The sequence below is a fragment of the Agelaius tricolor genome, unplaced genomic scaffold (assembly GCF_023055355.1).
Source record: "Agelaius tricolor isolate 1412-34295 unplaced genomic scaffold, bAgeTri1.0.p SCAF_28, whole genome shotgun sequence".
Lineage (NCBI taxonomy): Eukaryota > Metazoa > Chordata > Aves > Passeriformes > Icteridae > Agelaius > Agelaius tricolor.
The window spans coordinates 5,719,356-5,740,090 of NW_027269288.1; the positions used below are offsets into that span (position 1 = coordinate 5,719,356).

The 20,735-nt window shown below is 54.3% G+C and overlaps 1 protein-coding gene across 2 annotated transcripts; it reads left to right on the forward strand.

Annotated features, from left to right (window-relative positions):
* Positions 1–102: 102 nt before the first annotated feature.
* NPHP4 (nephrocystin 4) lies at positions 103–20,101 on the forward strand. Of its 2 annotated transcripts, XM_071449096.1 has the most exons (29): positions 103–368; positions 585–799; positions 1,613–1,744; positions 3,468–3,640; positions 3,939–4,003; positions 4,274–4,429; positions 5,172–5,308; positions 6,010–6,176; positions 6,259–6,385; positions 7,804–7,977; positions 8,102–8,231; positions 10,457–10,503; positions 11,198–11,388; positions 11,492–11,683; positions 12,257–12,429; positions 12,669–12,829; positions 13,513–13,693; positions 14,517–14,633; positions 14,825–14,904; positions 15,065–15,282; positions 15,376–15,565; positions 15,723–15,806; positions 15,902–16,058; positions 16,378–16,463; positions 17,330–17,415; positions 17,497–17,668; positions 18,239–18,418; positions 19,201–19,344; positions 19,510–20,101. In XM_071449096.1, the coding sequence occupies exons 2-29, from the start codon at positions 662–664 to the stop codon at positions 19,648–19,650; spliced, it is 3,999 nt and encodes a 1,332-aa protein (XP_071305197.1). In that variant the 5' UTR covers positions 103–368; positions 585–661; the 3' UTR covers positions 19,651–20,101. The 2 variants fall into 2 exon arrangements, with proteins under 2 accessions (XP_071305197.1, XP_071305196.1); XM_071449095.1 differs by lacking the exon at positions 103–368 and having other exon boundaries at positions 419–799.
* The last annotated feature ends 634 nt before the right edge of the window (positions 20,102–20,735 follow it).

A 20,735-nucleotide genomic window follows, 5' to 3' on the forward strand; every position in this document is an offset into this window, starting at 1 on the left:
CGCGCCGCATGCAAATGACGAGGGCGCTACGCCGTTTCTATTGGCTGCAGAGCAGGCCGGGCCCAGAGCAAGGACCCGCCCCGCGCGGTGCGGCACCATCGCCCTAGTAACCCGATGCTGAGCCGGGCGCGACCACCCGCTCTGAAAGGGGGAGGCCGCCGCTTCCGCCGTCTGTTCCGTCCTGCTGCCGCATCCCGCACCGGTGCAGGATCGCTCCGACATCGTCTCACCGCTGACTGTCTGCGCTTTCCACCGGCGATGGGGTGCGAGAGGTGGGCGGCGAGGCAGCGAGCGGCGGCAGAGCGTCCATCCCTCCCCTCGGGCCGGCGCGCGGTTGGTTGGGCCCAGGAAGATGGCGTCGGGGCGCGGTGAGTGAGCGGGGGGGGGGGGGGGTGCGGGCGCTAAGGGACGGGGCTGGTTCCAGTCCCAATCCCGCTCCCTTCCACCGGGATCCCAGTGGTGCGTGGGCGGCCACGGGCCGGCCCTGCCCCGGCTGTACCCGTGTGCATCCCCATGCGGGGCGGGCGTGGGCAGCGGCTGTCCCCACCCACGTGTGGTCGGTCCGTGTGGCTGTGTTCCCGCAGGGTGCGTGTCCCCCGGTGCTCCAGCCCCGCGCCCGCCCTAGCTGGCGCCGGGAGGTAGCGGCGACCCCCGGGAGGCGATGGGCGAGTGGGAGCGGGTGTTCCGGCAGCACCTGCCGCTGCCGCCGCACCCGCAGCGGGGCCGGGCCCGGCCCCCGCCCCGCTCCGCCGCCTTCCGCTGCGTCCTCAAGCACCTGCACGGCGCTGCCCTCTCCCAGGTAGGGGCGATCGGCCCCGCGAGGGGACCCCGGCAATGTCTTGCTGCACCCGTTGTTTCTGCTGAGTCTCACTTTCATGGAATAGTTTGGGTTGGAAGGGACCTTACAGATCATCTCCTTCCACCCTCCTGCCTTCCACTAGACCAGCTTGCCCTTTCCAACCTACTGGCTTTGAACACTTCCAGGGATGGAGCAGCTGCAGCTTCTCTAGATGACCTGTGCCAGTGCCTCATCACCCTATCAAGGAAGAATTTCTCCCTAAGATCAAGCCTAAATTGCTCCTCTTTTAGTTTAGCCCCCCCTCCTCCTTATTCTGTCACTTTCTGTGTTTGTACAAAGTCACTCTCCATTTTTTTTCTGAGCCCCTTTCAGCATTCCTGTCCGTGTTTGTGGGCCTGAGCTCCCAACAGTGGCTTTTAAAGCAAGGTGGTTTTGGGGGGAACTAACTGGAGACCTCCTGGAAGCACTACGTTCTTTCAATACCTGTAAATCTGAGTTAGCATTTAATTAATTTTTCATTTAGTTTTTTGTTAGCATAGGTAGGTATATTTAAATTAAATTTTCTGGATATCACTTTAACATCAATTGCCTCTTTATTCTATGCTTAATGCTCAATTTTCCCACTTTTCCTTTGCTCTGTCCACCTCTGGCTTGGAGGCAGGTTTTGCAGCAATGCATGAAGCTGTCTGTGGCCGTGTGCCTGATTTGGGCATCCCTTAGAAAACGGGAATCATATCTCTTACCAAAGCGTGTTCTGAGCTTTGGGGACACAGAACTGGCCTGTCCCCAAAGCTGGTGCTTTGTGCCTTGCAGGGAACCGAGTACCAGCTGCGCCTCTCCCTTTTCGATGCCACCTACCACCACTTCTTTGGGAGGACGTGGAGGAGCAGCTGGAGAGCTGCCAGCCCTGCCCTGCCACGCTCGGCCAGGGCGACCTTCAACGAGGTGGGGAAAGCACAGAACCAAACCCTTTTCCATCCCTTTTGCCCAGGGTGCATCCCAGACACTGCCCGTTTATTAAGCTTTACGTATGGTTTATTGAGAAACTGCGGTGCTGGGTTTCCTCTGAGGCTGGTGCCACCGTGGGAGCAGTGATGTGCCACCGAGTGCCACCTGCCGTGTTCAGAGCTGGCAGCAGAGAGCAGTGTTTCCCCACAAATGGGAAGGAAGGGAAGGAGCAGCTGCCCACCCTCCTGCACAGCGCTTCTCTCTCCTGATCTGGGAGCTAAGTTCTCCCAAAGCTTCCATCTGCTGCTGATACCAGCAAAGCAGCGTGTCCCTCGATGGGGAGAGATCCCACTGCCTCACAGATAGCATGAGCCATGTTTTCCAATTCATAGCTCTGTTTCCACCTCCTCAGTGCTGCAGGTGAAGCGAAGAACAGCTGGGCCCTGTCCTCTTCCTTCCTTTACATCAGCAGTGACATTGAGGGGCTTTGATGTGTGCGTTTCCCTCCCAAGTGTTTCAGTACCGTCCCACCCTGGCCTGTTTTGAAGAGGGATGGATTAAAACTAGGGCAGAGAGTGCTGCAGAGAGAGCTGAATGCTGGGAGGAGCTGCCTTTCCAAATACATTCCCAGCGTCTGCAGGCTTCCTGGGTGTTTGCCATGTAGTTGGGAGCAGTTGGCAGGAATTTTGGGGTGTTGGGGGACTGTGTTGCAGCCTCTCTATGGTGACTGAACTGCATTGACTGCAGGGTCTGACAGAGGAGGGGTGATCTGCATGTGGGGTGGGATCTTCCAACTGTGGGAAAGCCAGCAGCTCATTGTTAGGAACAGTTCAGGTGGAGCTGGGATTGATTTGTGACAGGTGGGGTGAGGAGGAAAGTCACTGCTCCTCTGCCTGTGCATGCTGCCTGCATGCTTGCCAGCCTCACCAGAGCAGGAAGGTGTGAGGACAGGATCAGAGTCTGCTTGTGTGGTGGGTTTAGTCCTCAGGGTCTAGGGGAGAGGAACGCAGTGACAGAAACTGCTGTGTGCAGTCAGGAGGGCCCCTCGAGCTCAGTGGCACAGGGCATTCCCTGTCAGGGCTCCCTGTGCCTTTGCAGGGTGAGCCTTGCTCTGCAGGCACAGCAGTCGGGCCATTAATCCAGCACCTCACAGTAAAGGCTAATGGAATAACGATTTATGTCCCAGGGTTGATGTGGGAATGTCTCTCTCTGTTATTCCTTCCTGACAGCCCATATTGCAGTAAACATTTTCCCTGAAACACTGAGGTAATGAGTTTTTAATAGAAAGATGAACCTAGCATTAAATTCTGTCCTGGGGAGGTGACCTGTGTCCTGTTCCCTCCTGCCCTTAGGTCCAGGCTACTCCCATGTCCCTCCCTGTTTCAGGAAGGTTTCCAACTCCTTTTTCCTGCTCTAATGCTGTGGGTTTGGGATGCATCAAAGCCCTATTCATTTGGGGTCTGCAGCCTGCGAGTTGCTCTGGAAAACGGGTGTTGGCAACAAAAAAAGTTAAAAAAAAAAAAAAGAAAGATGATGCTTGAGACTTAAGGGCTGAGATTTCCTAGCAGTGTCAGGAGTGATTTGCCATTAGCTTCTGTCTGGAAGCTTTAATAGATGTTCTGGTTGTGCCACTGAGTGTCCCAGCACAACAGGCATTGCTCTGCCTGCATCTGCCACTGCCAGCTCTGAAACAGCCCATCTTTCTCCTTTCCTGTCCCAGGTTGTTTATTTCCACACCTCCTTGAACCACCCTGGCATCGCTGCTGTCGTGGAAGTGGTAATGAGAGCTGGGAAAGGGGATGGGGGCTCTCAGCACCTTTCCTGTGGCTTTGGGATCATCCCCCTCTTCCACGGCGGATCAGAGGTGACAGACCCGGCCACTGAGGACAGAGCGTAGGTCACACTGAGAATTGAGGTGGCAATGTGCATGGCTGCTTTGGTTGGGGAGGGGAAGGGTGGTTCTGGGGCTGCAGAAACAGAGCCAGCATTTAGAAACCTGGAATTCTTCACTCTGGTGAAGCAGTGGGTTTGGAAGGAATGCCTGTCCCTTCTCTAAAAGGCTTTTCCAGAGTGGGTTGGGTGGGTTTTGCTGCTGAGTAGGGGCTTTGTGGAAGATGGAGATGTAATGGAAGATGGAGATGGGCTTCAGGGTGGATTTACTGACTGCTGCACATGTGCTCCTTGCTTTCAGGCTGAAGCTGTACCATGGGACACCACGTGCCCTGCTGCACCCACGCTTCCAGGACCCTGTAGAAAGTAAGCAGCAGCCAGACGTGGCATCTCAGCCCTTCTTGGTGGCTTCTCTTACCCAAATGTGTGTTGTATGTGTCTGCTTGATGTGAGGCATGGTCTGTGCCTTGGTACTGCTCAGTGGATGTGCCTTACTGTCAGCTGGGAATGGCCTGGCTGTGCAAACACAGGGTTTCCTTTGCTCCTAGCACGTGTACTCACAGTTAATGATTCAGTCAACATTGGGTCTGTGGGGCTGTCTCCCCAGTTTTGGTCATTTTGGGATGTTTTTTTCAGAGAACAAATACATGACAGTGATGGAGAAGAGCCACCTGCAGTATGGCCTGAAGTCCCACCAGCCCCTGGAGGCAATATTTCACCTACTTCCTGAAAACCTGCTGATATCTGGGCTGCAGACTGTTCCTGGCTTGCTGCCGGCACGCGGAGACACAGGTAAGAGTCCTTTCCCATTCCTATTCCCTTTCCCTCTGCCAGTGCTGCTCCTGCTTTAAGGCAGTGGGTCCCTGTGAGGCTGTGGGCAGGGCAGGAGGCCACTGGGATGGGGTTTGTGGCAGCACAGTGGTTTCTCTGCAATGTGTCCCCTTGTCAAGAGCATTCCCCCTGCGGGGGGCCACAGCCCTCATGCTCAGAGCTCAGTCTGGAGTCTGTCAAAATGGCTCAGTCAGTTCCCTGTCCGTTAATTGCTTTGCTCCTGGGAAGCTGCTAGGGATAAGTGATGGTTGGTTTAATTACAGTCGTTCAGCAGAATCTTAAAAAGAGCTTTTGCAGCTTGTTTAAACTCCTCGGAGGTGGGTTCAGCAGCATCGCTGGGGCCTGGCAGGTTTGGGAGCATGAGCTCTTGCCCACTTGGCTTTTGTTAATCTCTCCTTATGGCACGTGTCCCTTCGAGCTTCTGCAATTAAAATACGTGAGCTGAAGATTCAGAGGGTAAAAAATTCCTCAGAGTTCTGAATTATTCTTCAGCTTCCTGCCTGGAAAACCTACTGCTGATGGCTTTGGGGTATTAACTGTTGGTACTGAAGCTGAGCAAGGTCTTGAAAGCAGCTGAGTCCCTGCAGGTGTTCAGGCCCGTACTCAGAAGCTGAGTGGGCAGAGCCACTGCAGGGCACCCCAGCACAGCAGTGGTGGCTTTCTGTTTGCTTGGGAAACCTGTGGCCACCACCTTGTCTTTCAGGTGACTGCTTGCAGAAGCCCCGGCTGATGAAGACGGTCACCTGCTACCTGGAGCGGCTTTTCGTCCAGTTGTACCCTTCCCTGGAGGAGTTTGAGGAGGAACTGCTGGATTTACTGAACAGTGATCGCTTACTTCAGGTAAGTAGAGTGCTGTGAAGGTGGTGAAACCCTGGCACAGGTTGCCCAGAGAAACTGTGGCTGCCCCATCCCTGGAAGTGTCCAAAGCCAGGTTGGATGGAGCTTGGAGCAACCTGCTCTAGTAGATGTCCCATGGTAGGGGGTGGAACAAGATAATGCTTAAGGTCCCTTCCAATCCCAACCATTCTGTGATTCCATCATTCTAGGTACTGCCAGTGTGATTGGGGCAGGGGAAGGCACAGTGTAGAGCAGTAATTCTAGTGTCTGGAATTATGGGTGGGGTGAAAAGTGTCAGGTAAGTGATATTCATGCATTTGTGTCTCTTGGAGTCTCCAATTTTTTCTTTTGCTGTGGAAGCCTTTAGCTTGTTTCCCTATTGGATTAGTATGTGTGTGCTCTGTGTGGGCTTTGTTTTGAACATCCAGACACTCCTAAGCAGAATTTGGCTTTGCTTTGCTGTGGGAAATGCAGAGATGAGATGCAGCATGTATCAAGTCCATCCCTTTGGAGTGACAGCCACTGGCCAGGTCCTTTCTTGCCAGATTGGCACCAACTCTGCCATAAAGACAAAAGATTTTAATATCTATCACCTGCTGGGGGAATAGGCCCTGTTTTTTGAGTTTCTGAAGGGTTGCCTGTATTCTTCTGGTTGTGGTCAGCACAGAGAGTGCTGCCCAAGGTGGAAAACATTCCTGTCACAGGCTAACACTGCCCCGGATGGTGAGGAGGTGGTGGTTCGGGAGCGGCGGCTGCACGTCGGCGTCCACAATGGGCTGCGCTTTGTCCAGGCTCCGCAGGTCGCTGTGCTGGTGCCAGGGGCACAATTGTCACCAGGTCGCTGCCAGGGGGTGCCCAGCTCTGGAGCCAGGTAACGGGGAGCTCCTCCTCTGCTGCTGCTGCTTCCCTCCTGCCTTGGGTGGCTCTCACAGCCGCTTCTCCATCCCGCACAGGGATGCAGGTCAAGCCCTGGTGCTGAGGAGCCGCATCCAGCTGAGTGAAATGGTCCCTCACCCGGCATTCAGGGTCTGCTTCCAGCTGGAATATGTCTTCTGCAGCACAGGGAGAGCTGGTGGCAAGGTAGGGCTGAGCATGTGTCTCTCTGTGCCTGTGAAAGAGCAGGGATCCATTCTGGAGGAGTGAGCCCTGCTGAGGAATTCCTTCCTCTGCTCGTTTCACCATCCTGCTTCTCCAAGTCCTTGTTGCATGGCTGTGCTGTGTAATGCAGGGCCCTGCAAAGTGTGTGGGTGCCTTCCACAGCACTGCACACAACAACCTGCACGGCTTGGGGAATTATTTTAATAACATGTGATTGCATTTCTCCACTGTTTATATGTAGATGGAGGAATGTACCCTGCAGTATTCTCATAGTGCTCTGGCAAGCTAATTTGGAAAATTTCAGCTTTTTTGTAATATCAAAAAGGCTTTTCTTTAGAATTTGGCATTTATGCTGAAAAGAGGTTAACCCTTTCCCACTCCTTTTTTTTTTTGTTTTTGCCCTGAATGATGAGGCTTTTCTGGGTGCTTCAGCCTGATGTTCTCAAGCTGTAAAGGCAGGAGACATCTCTGAGGGTGGTCTCTGCAGTCAATACACTCTCACCTACTTACTGATCGTTTACTCATATCTTAGTTTAACCTTTCTGCAGGTTAAACCCAGCTCAATGAGTACTGTGTATCCCCTCCAGAGACCTTGTGTTGTTGGAGCCATCAGCTCCTGGCTGGTTGAATCGATTGCCAAGTGTTAGAGACTTTAATCGTCCCGCTAAGATGTTCATTGAAAATGTGGCAAATGCCTCTGTTAAGCTGTCCAGAACCAAAGTAGGGGAAATGGGCATTTGCAAAGCAGGATACCTGTGCCAGACCAGAGGGAGTTGTACAGAGAAGGGAGACACTGAGCTGTGCTGTTGGAAGTTGTTGGGTCCAGCTCTGTTGGAAAGCTGAAGTCCAAGATCCCGTGGAGATTTGGGGTTCCAGAGGCAGATCTGTTTGGCTCTGTGTGGAGTGCTGTCTGGGGCAGCAGTGGAGCCAGTCCCTGTGGTGCAGCCCTGGGGCAGAGTGGTTAATCCCAAAGCTGCTTGCAAAGCTGATCACCTTGTCCTTGTCCTCAGTGCCATAATTAGCTCTGAGGGGGAGGGTGGGTGCTGGCAGAGCCCTCTCTTGATTCTGTTCCCCTCCTTCGGTTTGAGGGAGGCTGTGGATGTGCTGGGTAAGTGGAAACTTTTCCCCTCTGCCAGGGATGGGGGTCCAACATATATCCCTTCATGCAGCTGCTTGAGGGAGGGGTTACCGAGGCATAAGGTCCTGGAAAATGAAATGTCTCCAGAACGGGATGAAGAGCACTGGCTTCTGTGGTGCCAGAGCCAGGTGTGAGGAGGCGCGGTGGGGCATGAGAGGCAGTGCCTGTCTGGCAGCACCCATTCCTGGGCTCTGGCAGTGAGCTGGGGCTGCCTGGCACTGAGCTGGGGCTGCCTGGTGCTCACTGTGCTCCCCCACCCCAGGCCCTGTCCGGCAGTGCCCGCAGCGAGGCGGCCGACATGCGCTCGGTGCGCTGGGCTGTCTGGAGCCCCGTCCCGGGCGCTGGTGACACAGATGTGATCCTGCCCTTGCGTGGTGGTGCCCGCCGTGGCCCCTGCCAAACCTTGGTCTACCGGACCCCCCCGAGCTCCCGGCAGGTAAGGGTGTGCTGGCCCCTGGCAGCTTTGCTTGGTGTCAGGGCGAGGGAGCCGCTGCTGTCAGAGGCACGAGGAAGGCTGCGTGTACCACACTGTCTGAAAGCATTTTTGTTGCCAACTTCAGGGGAAGCACGTGGAGTCTGGGACTGTCCAATTCCATGTTTCCACTGATTCGGAAGAACATCTTGTAACTGCTGCGGAGATCCTATGTAAAGACAGGGACGAGTCGAAGGAGCCTCCTACGCCATCGCTGAGTGAGTGTTTTCCAGATCGCTGACATTTAAAATATAGAGTGTGGCACTGGTGTCTGCTCGGGAGAGAAAACAAGACTTCAGTGAGTTTCAGCAAGCTAGTTATGAATTACTGGAGTGAAGCAAGATTTTTGTCAAGTTGAATTCAGCTCTTACTTTTTAACTTGCAAAATTCTCATGTGATAGTATTGCTGAGCCATGTGCAAAATCCCCAGGAATTGCCAGTGCTGCCCCAGCCTGCTCCCATTCTGGGTGCAGTGGCCACACCAGCAGCACGTTCTCACTGCAGGTACTGCTGCTCCTCTCTCTGGACTCAGAGTCTCTCCAGACATGGGAACAAGAGAGATGTCAGTCATAGGCTGGGGAAAAGCAATCTGGTTGTGCCACCACTGAGGGAGTGTGACAGCAGCCTGGGTTGGGTTGATGTGTGCAGGATGTGTTGGTGCCTGGCTGGGGAGGAGCAAGCAGCATCTGTGCATGTGCACAGGTGCATCTGTCTATAGTTTGGGGGGCTGTTTTTTTGGGGTTCCACCACCCCTCTGCTCTATTGGAGATGGAAGGAAAAATGCTGTGGGCTGGAGTTTGGCCATGACGTTGTGTCCAGACACTGTGCTCCTAAAAATCCTTTGACTTGTTTCTCTCTCATCCCCCTTTTGTGATTGGTGGGAAGCAAACTGCCCTTTCTTTGCAGCGCTGCTCCTGCTGGGGTCCCAGATGTGTCTCAGGGTGATGCTTCAGACACCAGGCAGTGTTTCAGTGTGTGTCATATCTCCCCAGCTCTCTGATGAGCCATTTAGTGTCAGCCCACGGGCCAGGCAATGCCCATTACGGTGGGTTGCTGTTCCATGCTGGTTCCAGTGCTGTGGAACCACAAGATGGCAGTGGCACCTTGGCTTTGCTGTGACAAATCCTATGTTTCTGCTGGTGAGGAGCCAGGATTGCTGCTGGGAGGGGTTTTGGTGAGGAAAGCTTTAGTGGCAGATGAAGGGGTCTCGTGATGTCAGGGTATGTGGGGCTCATTTCCCTGAATCACAGGCTGCATCATGACTGGTACCTTCGTGGTGCTGCTTGAAAAGTTTTTCCTGGTGTCTTTCAGCTGTAGGTGGCTGGAATGCTGATGGAGTTGTGGTGTGGTGAGGGGAGAGGGGAGGGGAGCAAGTGCTGACACTGAGCTTCCAACCTGGTGGGGGTCTGGAGTGCTCCAGCTTGGGGGAATGTGCTGGGCTGTGGGCTGTGTCCCTGGTGAGGGAAGATCCCCATCAAGGTGATTTTCAGGGACAAACTCCCTGGCATTTCCCAGCTACAGGGGGCTTATGGCACAAAGGAGGGCTTGCAAATGCAGCGGTGGTCCCAGAGCTGTGCCCCCCTAGCCTGTGTTGCAAGGTACTGAAGAGTCTATTGGGTTAACTTTTTGTAGAGCTCTGTTGAGAAACGTGCTGCTGCCTGGCCCAGGGGAGGCCAAGAGCTTCATCTGTCAGCTCAGATGCTGGTGTTGCTGCTGTATCTGTCCATCCTCTTCTCAACACCAGCCAAAGCCATCCTGACTGGAAGGAAACAATATTTTAGGCATGAGGGAAACGGGGTGATTTCCTTTACACAGCAGCCAGCATGGAATTGCTGGGATATATGTGGTGGGGGAAAGCAAATTAAGGTCTAAGCATCACGTGGATGCAGAGATGGAACATCTGTGCCCCTGCTCTGCTGCGAAGGACCCGCAGCTCCACGGCTCAGCGAGCTCAGCTGTGCTGGCTCCAGAGAGCAGCCGAATATAAACACGATAAAGCTGCCACCGTTTCGGGGCACAAATGCTCCAGCAGTTGGAGGGAGTGACAAAAAATAACAGAGAAACGATGAAAACCTTAAGTATCCTAAAACTTTCACGTCTCATTAAGCATCCCACTTAGGCAGCACCGCGTGGCCGTGAGGCACCGCGGCGCTGTCAGGGGATGGGGGAGCTGTTGTTTGTGGCACAGTTAGCCTGATTCACGGCAAAATAACGGATGGATCTGGAGATGTGCTGTGTTAACCCCCAAGCAGCAGTCTTATTGGGAAATAAGTCAAAAGAAGTGTTTGGGTGATGGTAAACTGCTTCACTGTGCTGCCTTCGCACCTAAAATTGAAAAGGGCTGGTGGGAGGACAGGGCAGTTTGGTGGCAGTGGTGCAGCTGCAGTTATGGGGCCTGAGGGTTTTGGCTCCTCTACAGCATCTCTCCTGTCCCTCTCCACAGGAGTGCCAGCCCCACGGCGAGTGCCAGTCTCTCCACGGGGACCAGGGGTAAGTGCCACATGCACCAGTGGGTGTGGGTGGTGAGCAGCAGCATTCCCCAGGGGGTGGCCCACGTGTAGGGTGTGCTTCTGGACCCATCCCGTGCCTGTTTTCCTGTCTGATGCAGCCAAGAGGCACCAAGTGTCCTCGACTCCACCTTTTCCAGGCAGCAAAGCAGCTCCTGCCTGTGATGTGCTGGGAGAGATTCCCTGTGCTCTTTTCATGCTGCAGGAGTGAGGGCAGCTCTGGTTTTTGACAGCCCAGATTTGCTGGGTGCTGCTGTCCCCAGTACGTGCTGACAGAGACACATGGCTTGTTCGTGCAGAGCTCCCAAGATTTAAGGAGAGCTGTGAATACTGAGAGCCCTCTTTATGCTGTTTTATATCTTGATGCAGGAGTCAATGCACGCAAATATTTTTGATGAAATGAAATGCCTCATAAGGCTGCATTAAGCAGTTTGATCTTCCTGCTGCTTATGCTCATCCCTCCTCTTGCCAGAGAGCGAGCAGCAGGGAAATGACAGCGGAGGTGCAAACCCTTGTGTGGCCAAGTTGTAACACTTCTTGGTGGAATGACAACACTGGGGCACGTGGTGGCTGAGCTCCTCTAGCACAGAGGGGCTGCTGGCTCAGCTTGCCTCCAGGGCTGCCTCAGGGGGCTGCCTTGGGGCTGTGGCTGCTCACGCTTGCCATTCTCTCACCAGCTGTCAGTGTCCCAGCTCGTGGCCTCACCACGGAGCACAGGCCAGACCCTGCAGCAGGATGGGGGCATCACCCACCTGGAGGCCGACCTGGGCTCGCCAGACACAGAGCCCTGTGCCAGTGACCAGCTGCAGGCGCTGCCCTTCACCCCGCTGCAGCTGCCCATGGCTGCTGTGGGGCTGCAGGCATGCAGGTGATGCTCAGCTGCCCCTCCCCAGGCTCCTGTGGCCCCATCACCTGCCCTGCCAGGGTCCCTGTGGCCCTATTTGTGGAGCTCAGCCCTGTTTCTCCATCAGTTCCCACGTGTCCCTGTCTCGTGGTGCTCTGGCACGCCTGCACGCTGCCGGCTTCCCAGACATCCTGGACTGCAACCAGGAGCCAGTGGAAATCTCAGAGCCAGTGGAGCTGGGCAGTTCCAACCTGCGGCTGGAGGAAGCTGACCCTCTGCAAGGCAATGAAATAGTCCTGCAGTTCCTGGCTTTTGGAAGGTGGGATGGCAGCTCATGGTCTTGTGTGGGTAGATCCCAAAGGCTTCCTGGACAGAGTCCTTTCCAAATTCCCCTAACCCTCTTCCCTGCTTGGGCAGGAGATGTCTCTTCTTTTAACCTGCTTTTGTCCTCCCTGGGCACTTTTAAGTCATAATCCAGTTTTTTTAAATTGGATCCATAAGCCACAATCTGATGTCAGAGCTCATTAATGCAGGGTTTCTCCAGAAATGCAAATGGAGTTGGGAAAATTGGCACCCAAGGGGTGGCTTTGGCTGGATAAGGGCCCACTTCTGTTTTTTCATGGCTGGCAGTGTGCTGTGGGAAGGTAGCACGTTGTCTTTGCTGGGCGCCTCCATCACAGCATATGGCAGGAGACAGCTGGAATTACAAAGCTTTTTGGGAAGTTAAGGCAAACCGTATGGCCGCTGTCTTCAGAAAAGTCCAAATACTTGTGGTGCTGCCAATCTTCTCTTGTTCTTCTGCCTCTTGGCATGTGCCAAATGCATGAGTAGCTCATGACAGAGTGGCAGTGCTGTGCCACAAGTAACCCAAACCCCTCTCTCTCTCCTCAAGAGATGCCCAGGGCGGCGTGGAGGGGCTGTGGCCAAGGACCGTCTTCCTCACCTTCCAGTTCTACCGTTTCCCACCGGTCACCACGCCCCGGCTGCAGCTGGTCAGCATGGATGGGGGCCTGGCTGTGCCAGCTCAGCTCCTTGTCCGTGTCAACGAGGATGGGACCCTAACCAGTAAGCTCTGGTTTGAGCATCCATGTGTGACCCATTCTGTTGGGTGGATGAGGGCTTGCCTCTGGCCCTAGGGATGGGCTGGTGTTAATAGCAAACCTCTGCTGGTTTGCACGTCATGAAAAACATTCAGTACATCCAGCGTTTGAAGGAGTACACAGTGGTCAGTTGTGTTAGGTGCTGCACATTGAGGCTTCCCACCAAGCCAAGTGCCATGTCTGTGATGGTGTGGTGTCTTGCAGGACCACCAGGCTTGCAGCTGAAGTACATGGTGGATCCAGCTTTCCTGAGGCCTGGGGAGCAGCGCTGGTTTCTGCGGTACCTGGCTGAGCACAGCCTCCAGATTGACGTCTGGGATGGAGACTCCCTGCTCCATTTTGGGTCTGCTGCCATTAAACTGGAGGTATTGGTTAGATTGAAGGTCTTTTCCTGTGGCTGGTAATTCTGAAGAGTCCCCTGCCTGTATAGAGTGCTTAGGGAAGAGCCCAGCTCTCCCTTTGGCCCTGTGTTGAGATGCTGTTGTGTCTTCAGTAATGGAGATGCTGTCAGCCCCTCTGTGTAACTGAATCTGGTGTCAGCTTGACAAGCCCCTAATCACAGGATTTGTTATCTTTTCCTCCAAAGTGATGACAAAGCACTAACTTTCTTTGCCCTTCCCCGGAACTCTGGCAGTATTCTAGCACTAAGCCCTGCAGAACCAGGACATCCAGTGCCATTCATACCCAGATGTTGCAATACAACACAAAATGAACGACACTCACACGCTGAGATGTCCAAGGCAAAAAAGGCACATTCATTTCTGGACCTCGATATTTATAGAATTCCAAAAGTGACCATGGATTGGAGGGGGAAATTGCCACCTCTCCAACCACACTGGTCAAACCAACAGTCCATCAGTTCTCTCCTCCTCCAGAAAGGAATGCAAAACAACCATTATTGGCGTGAGAAACTCCATTACAGAAACGTAAACATCAGAAGGCTTAGAAGAACTTTAGAAGAACAGGGCGACACCCAGACCCCTTGACCCCTCTGGACCAGAGTCCCCAGTGACTCGTTGCACTTTGTCTGTCCTTGCTTTGTGCCCAGCCCCTGCTGCGCCAGGGCCAGCTGGCTGTCAGGACGTACCACGAGCTGGAGGTGGCCGCGACTGAGTACGAGCCGGACGGGACGGTGATGGGCCGGGAGGCTCTGAGGCACGGCGCCCTGCGGCCCCTCGGGGTCCGTGTGGCTGTGAGGGGCCACCTCCACCTCTGCCTGGCCAACATTGGTGAGAACCCCCTGCTCATGCGGCCCTCAAAGGCTGGGGTGGGGCACACAGCATGTACCTGAGTGAGACCCAGAGACATCATCCTTCCCAGAACCTGCTGGCTGCTTTTATTTTACGTATTTAATTCTGTCCTATAAATGTGCAGTGACTCCAGGTTTTAAAATCTTATCTTCAGAGGAGAGATTAGCTCCATATAAGATATCTTAAATCGTCATTTCCATACTTTGCCTGCAAAGGGCCGATAAGCTCCTGGGAAGGAGAATCTGAGATCCACAACCCAGGGAGTGGTTTAACTTGCACCCTGACAAAGAGCTGCTGTGCCAGGACAGCAGCCACCCTTTGACTGTTGTTTTTCCCATTCTCTTTTTTTTTAAAAAAAGAAAATACTGTTAGAAACAGGATGGCAAAGCTTGGTGCCCTTTCCTGAAGGATGGGGACGGGATGTGTAGGCTGGGCAAATGCCTGGTGGGTTTAGAGCTTTGTGTGGCTCCACTTGGCACAGCCTTGTGGGAGTGGGGAGATGCAGCAGCACGTGGCCATGCAGGGGGAGGCAGAGCTCAGAAATGAAAGCAAGAGCTGGTTAGGGGCTCAGGATGGTGTGTGCTCTCAGTGCTGCTCCATCCTTGGGCAGGTGACTGTGTGACAGAACAGGCCCTGGGGAGCATGTGGGGCTCTTAGGGCATCATTGGTTTCCAGATATTCTCTCCTGCTTGTGTTGTGTAAATTGGCTGAACAGAGCTGCAGGGAGGTAAAAATTTGCAGTAGATTTTATAACAAAGAAAATGGGATGGTTTCCACTCACTCCTGTCTCTGCTTGTGGCAGGTCACCCATGTGAGGAGATCCCAGGGCAGCTGCCATCCCATTCGTGCATTGTCACTGCACCAGACAGCACTGTCACCACCCCAGGTGGCAGGGGGTACTCCCTGAACACTCCTGGTGGTGAGTCCTGCTGGGGCCTGGTCTGTCCCCCTGTGGGTTGAGGTGGGCAGTGTCTCTGCTGCTGCAGTGCCAGCTGTGGGTCAGCTGCCCCTCTGGTGCTCCTCTTTCCAGCCCTGCAGTATTGCAGAGCTCTTGGGGGCTGCACTATCTGGGGGGTCCTTCCTTGGTGCCATGGTGCTCTCTTTCCACAGGCAGGAGGACGGTGTGGGCACGAAGGCTGGTGGATGTGGACAATGAGCTGGAGGCTGCGCTGCGCAGTCGCCGGCCAGAAGTGAGCCTAGCCCCCTGGTCACCCTCAGTGAGGCCATGTCCACCCACTGGCTGCACCACGTGGCACTGGTGTGGCTGCACGAGGGTGCTGGTGGCAGCAGGGCGTGGGGCCAGACCCCTGTGGTGTCTCTGTGCTTATGGTTCCTTCCCTCTGGGCGCAGGGCTGGCCAAAGCAGCGTGCCTGGGACCTGCAGGTCATCAACTCCTACCGGGATCACATCAAGGGAGAGAGCATCTACCAGATGCTCAGCCAGGCCATCACAGCCACCCGCACTGTCCACGCTGTGCTGGGCACAGCTGAGTTCTTTGAGTTTGCCCTGAAGAACCCCTATGGCGTCCAGCACACCGTGACCATCGAGGTCGACCACCCTGAGCTCAGGTGGGGGCTCCCCCGTGTGCCTGTGGGGAGGTGCCAGGGTAGTGCCAGCTCCCTGCCAGTCCTCACCAGCACCTCTGCTGCTCACTGCCCCAGTGTCATCCTGGACCCGAGGGAGTGGCGCCACTTCAAGGAGCTGACCAAGAGTGTTACACCGGTGGAAGAGGATATGTTCCATCTCCGTGAGGACCTCAAGCCTCAGGTCTACCTGCGCCCCAGTGAGACTGTCCACATCCCCTTCAAATACCAGACCTTCTCTGCAGACCCCGCTGTGGTTGCAGCACAGGTAGGCTGTTCTGAGCTGTTTTCAGCTGTTCCTGTTACGAAGTGTTCCCCTTGGCTGTGGTTACCATTGCAGAGCAGGCTGGAACCGCCATGGGGAGCAGCAGCAGCCACAGTGATGCTGCACCCACCCTGAAAGAACTCATTGTTTCACCCCACAGGGGCCGGCTGGGCTGGGCACTGGTGCCAATGCCAAAGCTCATTCCTTTGGGAAGAGTGAGGCCAAGCAGACAAAGCTCATCCAGGTTAGGAAGCCATGTGAAACACTGCTTGAGGGGCTGCATGGGAGGAGCAGAATCACTGGAAAACCCCAGCCCTCTCCTGCTGGTCCCCGGGACAGGTCTCCTTCCAGGTGAGCAGGGGGAAGCCCATTGCACTCCTGCGGGTGAAGGTGGAGCCCCAGCCCCATGTGGTGGACCAGACCTTTCGCTTCTACCATCCAGAGCTCACCTTCCTGAAGAAAACCATTCGGCTGCCTCCCTGGCACACCCTCCCTGGTGAGTCTGTGGCATGCCTGGCAGGGCTTGGGCTCTTCCTTGTTAGCCATCATCCATAGTTCATGGAGCCTTTCTGGAGGCACAGCGGCATCCAGAGAGCACATTGCTGGCTCCTCATGCCTTCAGAGCCCTGGGCTCCTCGCTTGCTCTCCATCCGTCTTGCTCTGTTAACTTCAACCTGAATTCCCTACATCTGCACACCCATGTAGTTTGCTGGTAGTCAAGCTTGAGGGGTTCTGTGTGAAGCTGTGTGGGGCACAGGGGAAAGGCACAGGTAGAGGAGAAGCTGAAGGTGATTTTCTTGGTCCCTTGTCCACAGGCACGCCAGTGGGGGTGCCAGGAGGGCAGCCTGAGATGTTCGTTCGCTGCAGCGACCCCGACATCATTTGTGAAACCAAATCCTTGGTATGCTACACTTGGGCATTGCTGTTCCTCGTGTCCTCCTCCTGCAGATTGTTTGGGTTGGCAGAGAGCTGCTGATGTGGGTGCAACCACAGAGCATTCCTGTGTACCAGCACGTGGCAATGACACAGTGGCAGCAACGAAGCTGGAATTGCTTTTCATTCCCAATTAAAAGGAGCTGTGTTGTTTTGGCGGGGGAGGCTGAGCATTGCCCCTTATCGCATCATGCAGCAGCCTGTACTTGCTTGTTCTTTTGAGCAAGTACCAGATGATTCAGATGCTGGGGAAAAGCAGCCTTTTGTTGGGCTTTCTGCTGCTCGGGGTATCCACAGCCGTTTGCAGCGGGTGGGGGGACGATGTGTCCTTGGGGTGCACAGCAAAGCCTGTCCCTGCTGAAGGATACTAGAGTAGAGGGGCAGCTCCATGCCCAGCCCTGCACCATCCCACTCTCTCCTGAAGCAGGAGGCTCTCCTGGGCTGGCTCAACAGCAGGAAGAGGTGGAAGGGAAAAATAAACTTGGGCATGTCCATGCAAATGGCAACGAGGGATAGTTGCTAATTGCTGTTGCGGAAAAGCGTTAGTATGGTAATTGGATTAGGGCTTGTTAGAAAACTTGTGGAAAATTTGCCAAAATTTGATTACAGATACAGACCTGGAATGTGATAGTCATTTGTATCCTCTTTTGTAATTAAAAATACTGGGAGAGCTCAGCCAAGCTGTATAATAACTTAATAACGTAGTTTAACGAGGAACCGAAAGCATCTGCTTTCGTAAGGGAGTTGGTGGTAGCTCCCTCATTAATGGGAAGACACCCCTGGGGTCCTCATTAGCTGGTCAACTGCTGGGACAATGCTCTGTTGTCTATGCAGGGGCCTGGCGAGCCACAGGACATCTTTCTCAAAGTAGCCGGAGGACCAAGCCCGCAGATCAAAAAATTCTTTGTTGCCATTTATACGTAAGTAGCAGGACCCCAAAAGGGTGGGGAACGTTGGCTGCCGTGGTGTGTGACGAGCCCTGTCCGTCTGTCTGTGCACAGGGACGCCTGGCTGGCAGCCCCTGTGCAGATCTGGCAGTTCTACCTGCACTCTCTGCAGCGCCTGGACGTCGCCTGCACGGCCGGGCAGCTGACGCGCCTCTCCCTGCTGCTGCGCGGCACCGCGGCCCCGCGGAGGGTGCGGGCCTTCACCTCCCACCCCCAGGAGCTGGAGGTAACCCCCGTGGTGGGCTGGGGCTGGCTGGCTGGCCTGGGTTAGCCCAAAGAAACCCCCTCCAGAAAGCAAAAGGCAACCCACGTGGAACTGTGAACAACTGAGAGCCGTAAAGCGTTTGTGATAATTATCTTTTGATTAGAGTTGTCATGTGTAGGATCATTGGCGCGAAACCCCGGAGGGCAAATTATCTGCGTTAATGAGACTGTCTGAAGACTCTCAATTTCTTTAGAATTCGTTCGTCCGTAATTGGAAATGTGAATAATAAAAGGCAGAAAAACTCCATTGCTGTCCTGTAGAGGAAAGGCAAAGGCTCCTCAGGCAAAGCCTGTGTGGTGCAACCCTTGGGCTGGGGAGGCCCTGGGTGTTCCCAAGTGGCTCTTGTCCTTCCTGACATGAATTAGTCCCAGAGTATTCCTGGGGCTGTGAGGTATGGCATTCAATAGTGATGGAATAGGGGTACAGGTTTTTAAGAGCAATTGGGTCTAATTGATGCTCCAAGCTGGACTTTTCAGGGCTGTGATCAGCCGTGGTGGGTGGCTGTACCTCCACGAAGGTGTTGTTCCACAGATGGATCCGAACGGTGCCTTCCTCCTCCCCGCCAATGGCATTCAGGACCTGTACATCGGTGTGAGGCCACGGCGGGCTGGCAGCAAGTTCATCTACCTCAACCTGGTGGATGTGGAGTCCCACCAGCTGGTGTCCTCCTGGCTGCTCTGCCTGTCCTGCAGGCAGCCTCTCATCTCCAAGGTATGGCAGCTCTCGCCACTGCGAAACGTAGTGATGGCACCGGATCAGTGGTCTCAGTTCAGCCCATAACCTGGGGCTGTCTCCTGCTTCTTCCTCTCTTTCCATCTGTGTTTTTTTTGGCGCTTGCCATCATAAACACACATTTAGCCCTTGGGTACTTGAATAATCTCACTGAAGCCCCTGGTAGAATGTCTTTTAGGCTGTTTTGGAGGCAGCCCCACGCTGAGGAGCGGCAGCTCGGAAGTATTCCCAGTTGTGAAATTAGAGCTGCAGCATGCTGCTTTCGATTAGCGCTGTGCTGGCAGAGGCCTTGCCTCAAAGACAGAAAATTAGATTTCCTGGCTAATGTGTTCCTTCTAAAAATGTTTTCCTGAACCTCTTGGTACTGGGAAAGGTTCAGATTGGCATTTACACCAATGTCCCATTGTCCTGCCACATGCTGCTTGTGCTATGAGGTGTTAAGAGAATCAGAGTAGCTGGGGCTGGAAGGGGCTGTTCAGGGTCATCAAGTTCATCTAGTTATCTGAGCACCACAGCTCTTCCTGGGAATGAGAAGGAGCTGGCTAGTCTCTGCTGCTCTCCCAGCCCTTTGTCCTTCACACTCATAATTAATTGTTGCTTCTTTTGATCAAAGGTGGGATTTTTCCTCTGGCTGGCAGAGCAGATGTGAGGTGTGGGAGGGGAGGGCAGTGTGTGGGAGGCAATTTTCTGTGGTGGGTTTTGGGGAGTGCCTGTTGTTGCTGCTGCCCACCCTGCCATCTGGGCCCCTGCTTGCTCCACAGGCCTTTGAGATCTCTCTGCCTGCGGGAGGTGGGAAAGGCTGCAACAAGCGCATCACCTACACCAACCCCTACCCCTCACCCCGGCTCTACTTCCTGTGCACCAACCGCCCTGACCTGCTGCAGTTCAGGGAGGACTCCTTCGAGGTACGTCCTGCTGCCAGCACTCCCCCCTTGTCAGGCCCCTCATCCGGCCAGACCAGGTGATGCTGGGTGGGTGCCGGCCATGAGGGCCACCCTGGCTGGGGGAAGGTGGGCACATGAAGGGGCCTGGGCAGGTCCTGCTGCCTCCTCCAGCCCTCTGTCCTGCAGGTGGCTGGAGGGGAGGTGTACACCATCGGCCTGCGCTTCGCCCCCAGCCAGACTGTGGGAGAGGAGGAGATCCTGATTCACATCAATGACCATGAGGACAAGAACGAGGAGACCTTCTGCGTGAAGGTCCTGTACCAGTGAGGCCGCCTGCCCTGTCACTGCAAAGCTGCAGCTTCCTGTGCCAGCCCACACCACCTTGGGGGTGGCTGTGTCTGTCTGAGGGTGCTCATGACCCCCATGCCCCGGCTGTCACCTTGCCAGGCTGGGGGGTGTCTCTGTCAGTGGGATCCCCGGGCATTGCCATGAGTGCTGGTGGTGCCACACGGCTCCATCTGCACAAATTGAGACGAGTGGATGTGTTTGTTACGGCACTTTGTGACTGCAGGATCTGTATTTTTGTTAGGCATGATGATATTTTAGGCACTTTTAATCTTTTTTTAACTTAAAAAGTTTGCAGATTTGATTCTGCAGAATATTTTTAAAATATTTTATATTCAGCGGTGAGTTTTGTACACACTAAGGCAGTTTTACGGGTGCTTTTGATACTTTTTACTCATCCTTGATGCATAAAAATTGCTGTGCACAACTGTCAGAGTGTGGCAGCATTTTCTTCCTGAGAAGATGGAAATCCTCAGCATCCCTGTCCTGTGGAGATGAGTCCTGGAGGTCCCCTGCATCACCCCCATCCCCTGGAGCAGCATCCTGGGGGTCAGGGCAGGGACCATAACTGGGATTGGGAGGGTAGGGCAGCCCACCAGCTCTGGGAATGCTGCCTCACTCTGCACAGGCCTGAGGCTGGTGAATTAGTGGCCCCGATAAAGTCGGGTGCCGAGTTCCTCTGCCTCCCTCGCACTGATGGGAAATGACAGCTCATATTTTAGAAATGATTATACTGTCTGCAGCACAGAGAGGCCCCGAAGTTGGGTTATTAAAGTAGATTAGCTGAATAATTTTTATTACATTTTCACACAACAATATTTCTTGAGGCTTATGAATGAGCTGGTGCTGTACCTGCAGCGCAGGCAGCTCGAATGGTGAATGATGTGCCAGCATTCAGGGGATGCCAGCACAGAGACTTGAGCTGAGCTGGTGCTTGAATGGTGCTGCCTGCTCCCCTGCAGCACATGTCTGTGGCCCAAAATCTACAGAACTGTCTTTAGGGAAAGCTGATAAAGCTTTCCCCGTAGGAAATGCAAATGCCTTGTGACCCAGCTGCTTAGCATTAT

Excerpts from the sequence above, each read along its gene's own strand:
- NPHP4 (XM_071449096.1), top strand. The coding sequence starts at position 662 with ATGGGCGAGTGGGAGCGGGTGTTCCGGCAGCACCTGCCGCTGCCGCCG. Across the intron at positions 800-1,612 it reads ACGGCGCTGCCCTCTCCCAG|GGAACCGAGTACCAGCTGCG; the intron begins GTAGGGGCGATC and ends TGTGCCTTGCAG. Across the intron at positions 10,504-11,197 it reads TCTCTCCACGGGGACCAGGG|CTGTCAGTGTCCCAGCTCGT; the intron begins GTAAGTGCCACA and ends TTCTCTCACCAG.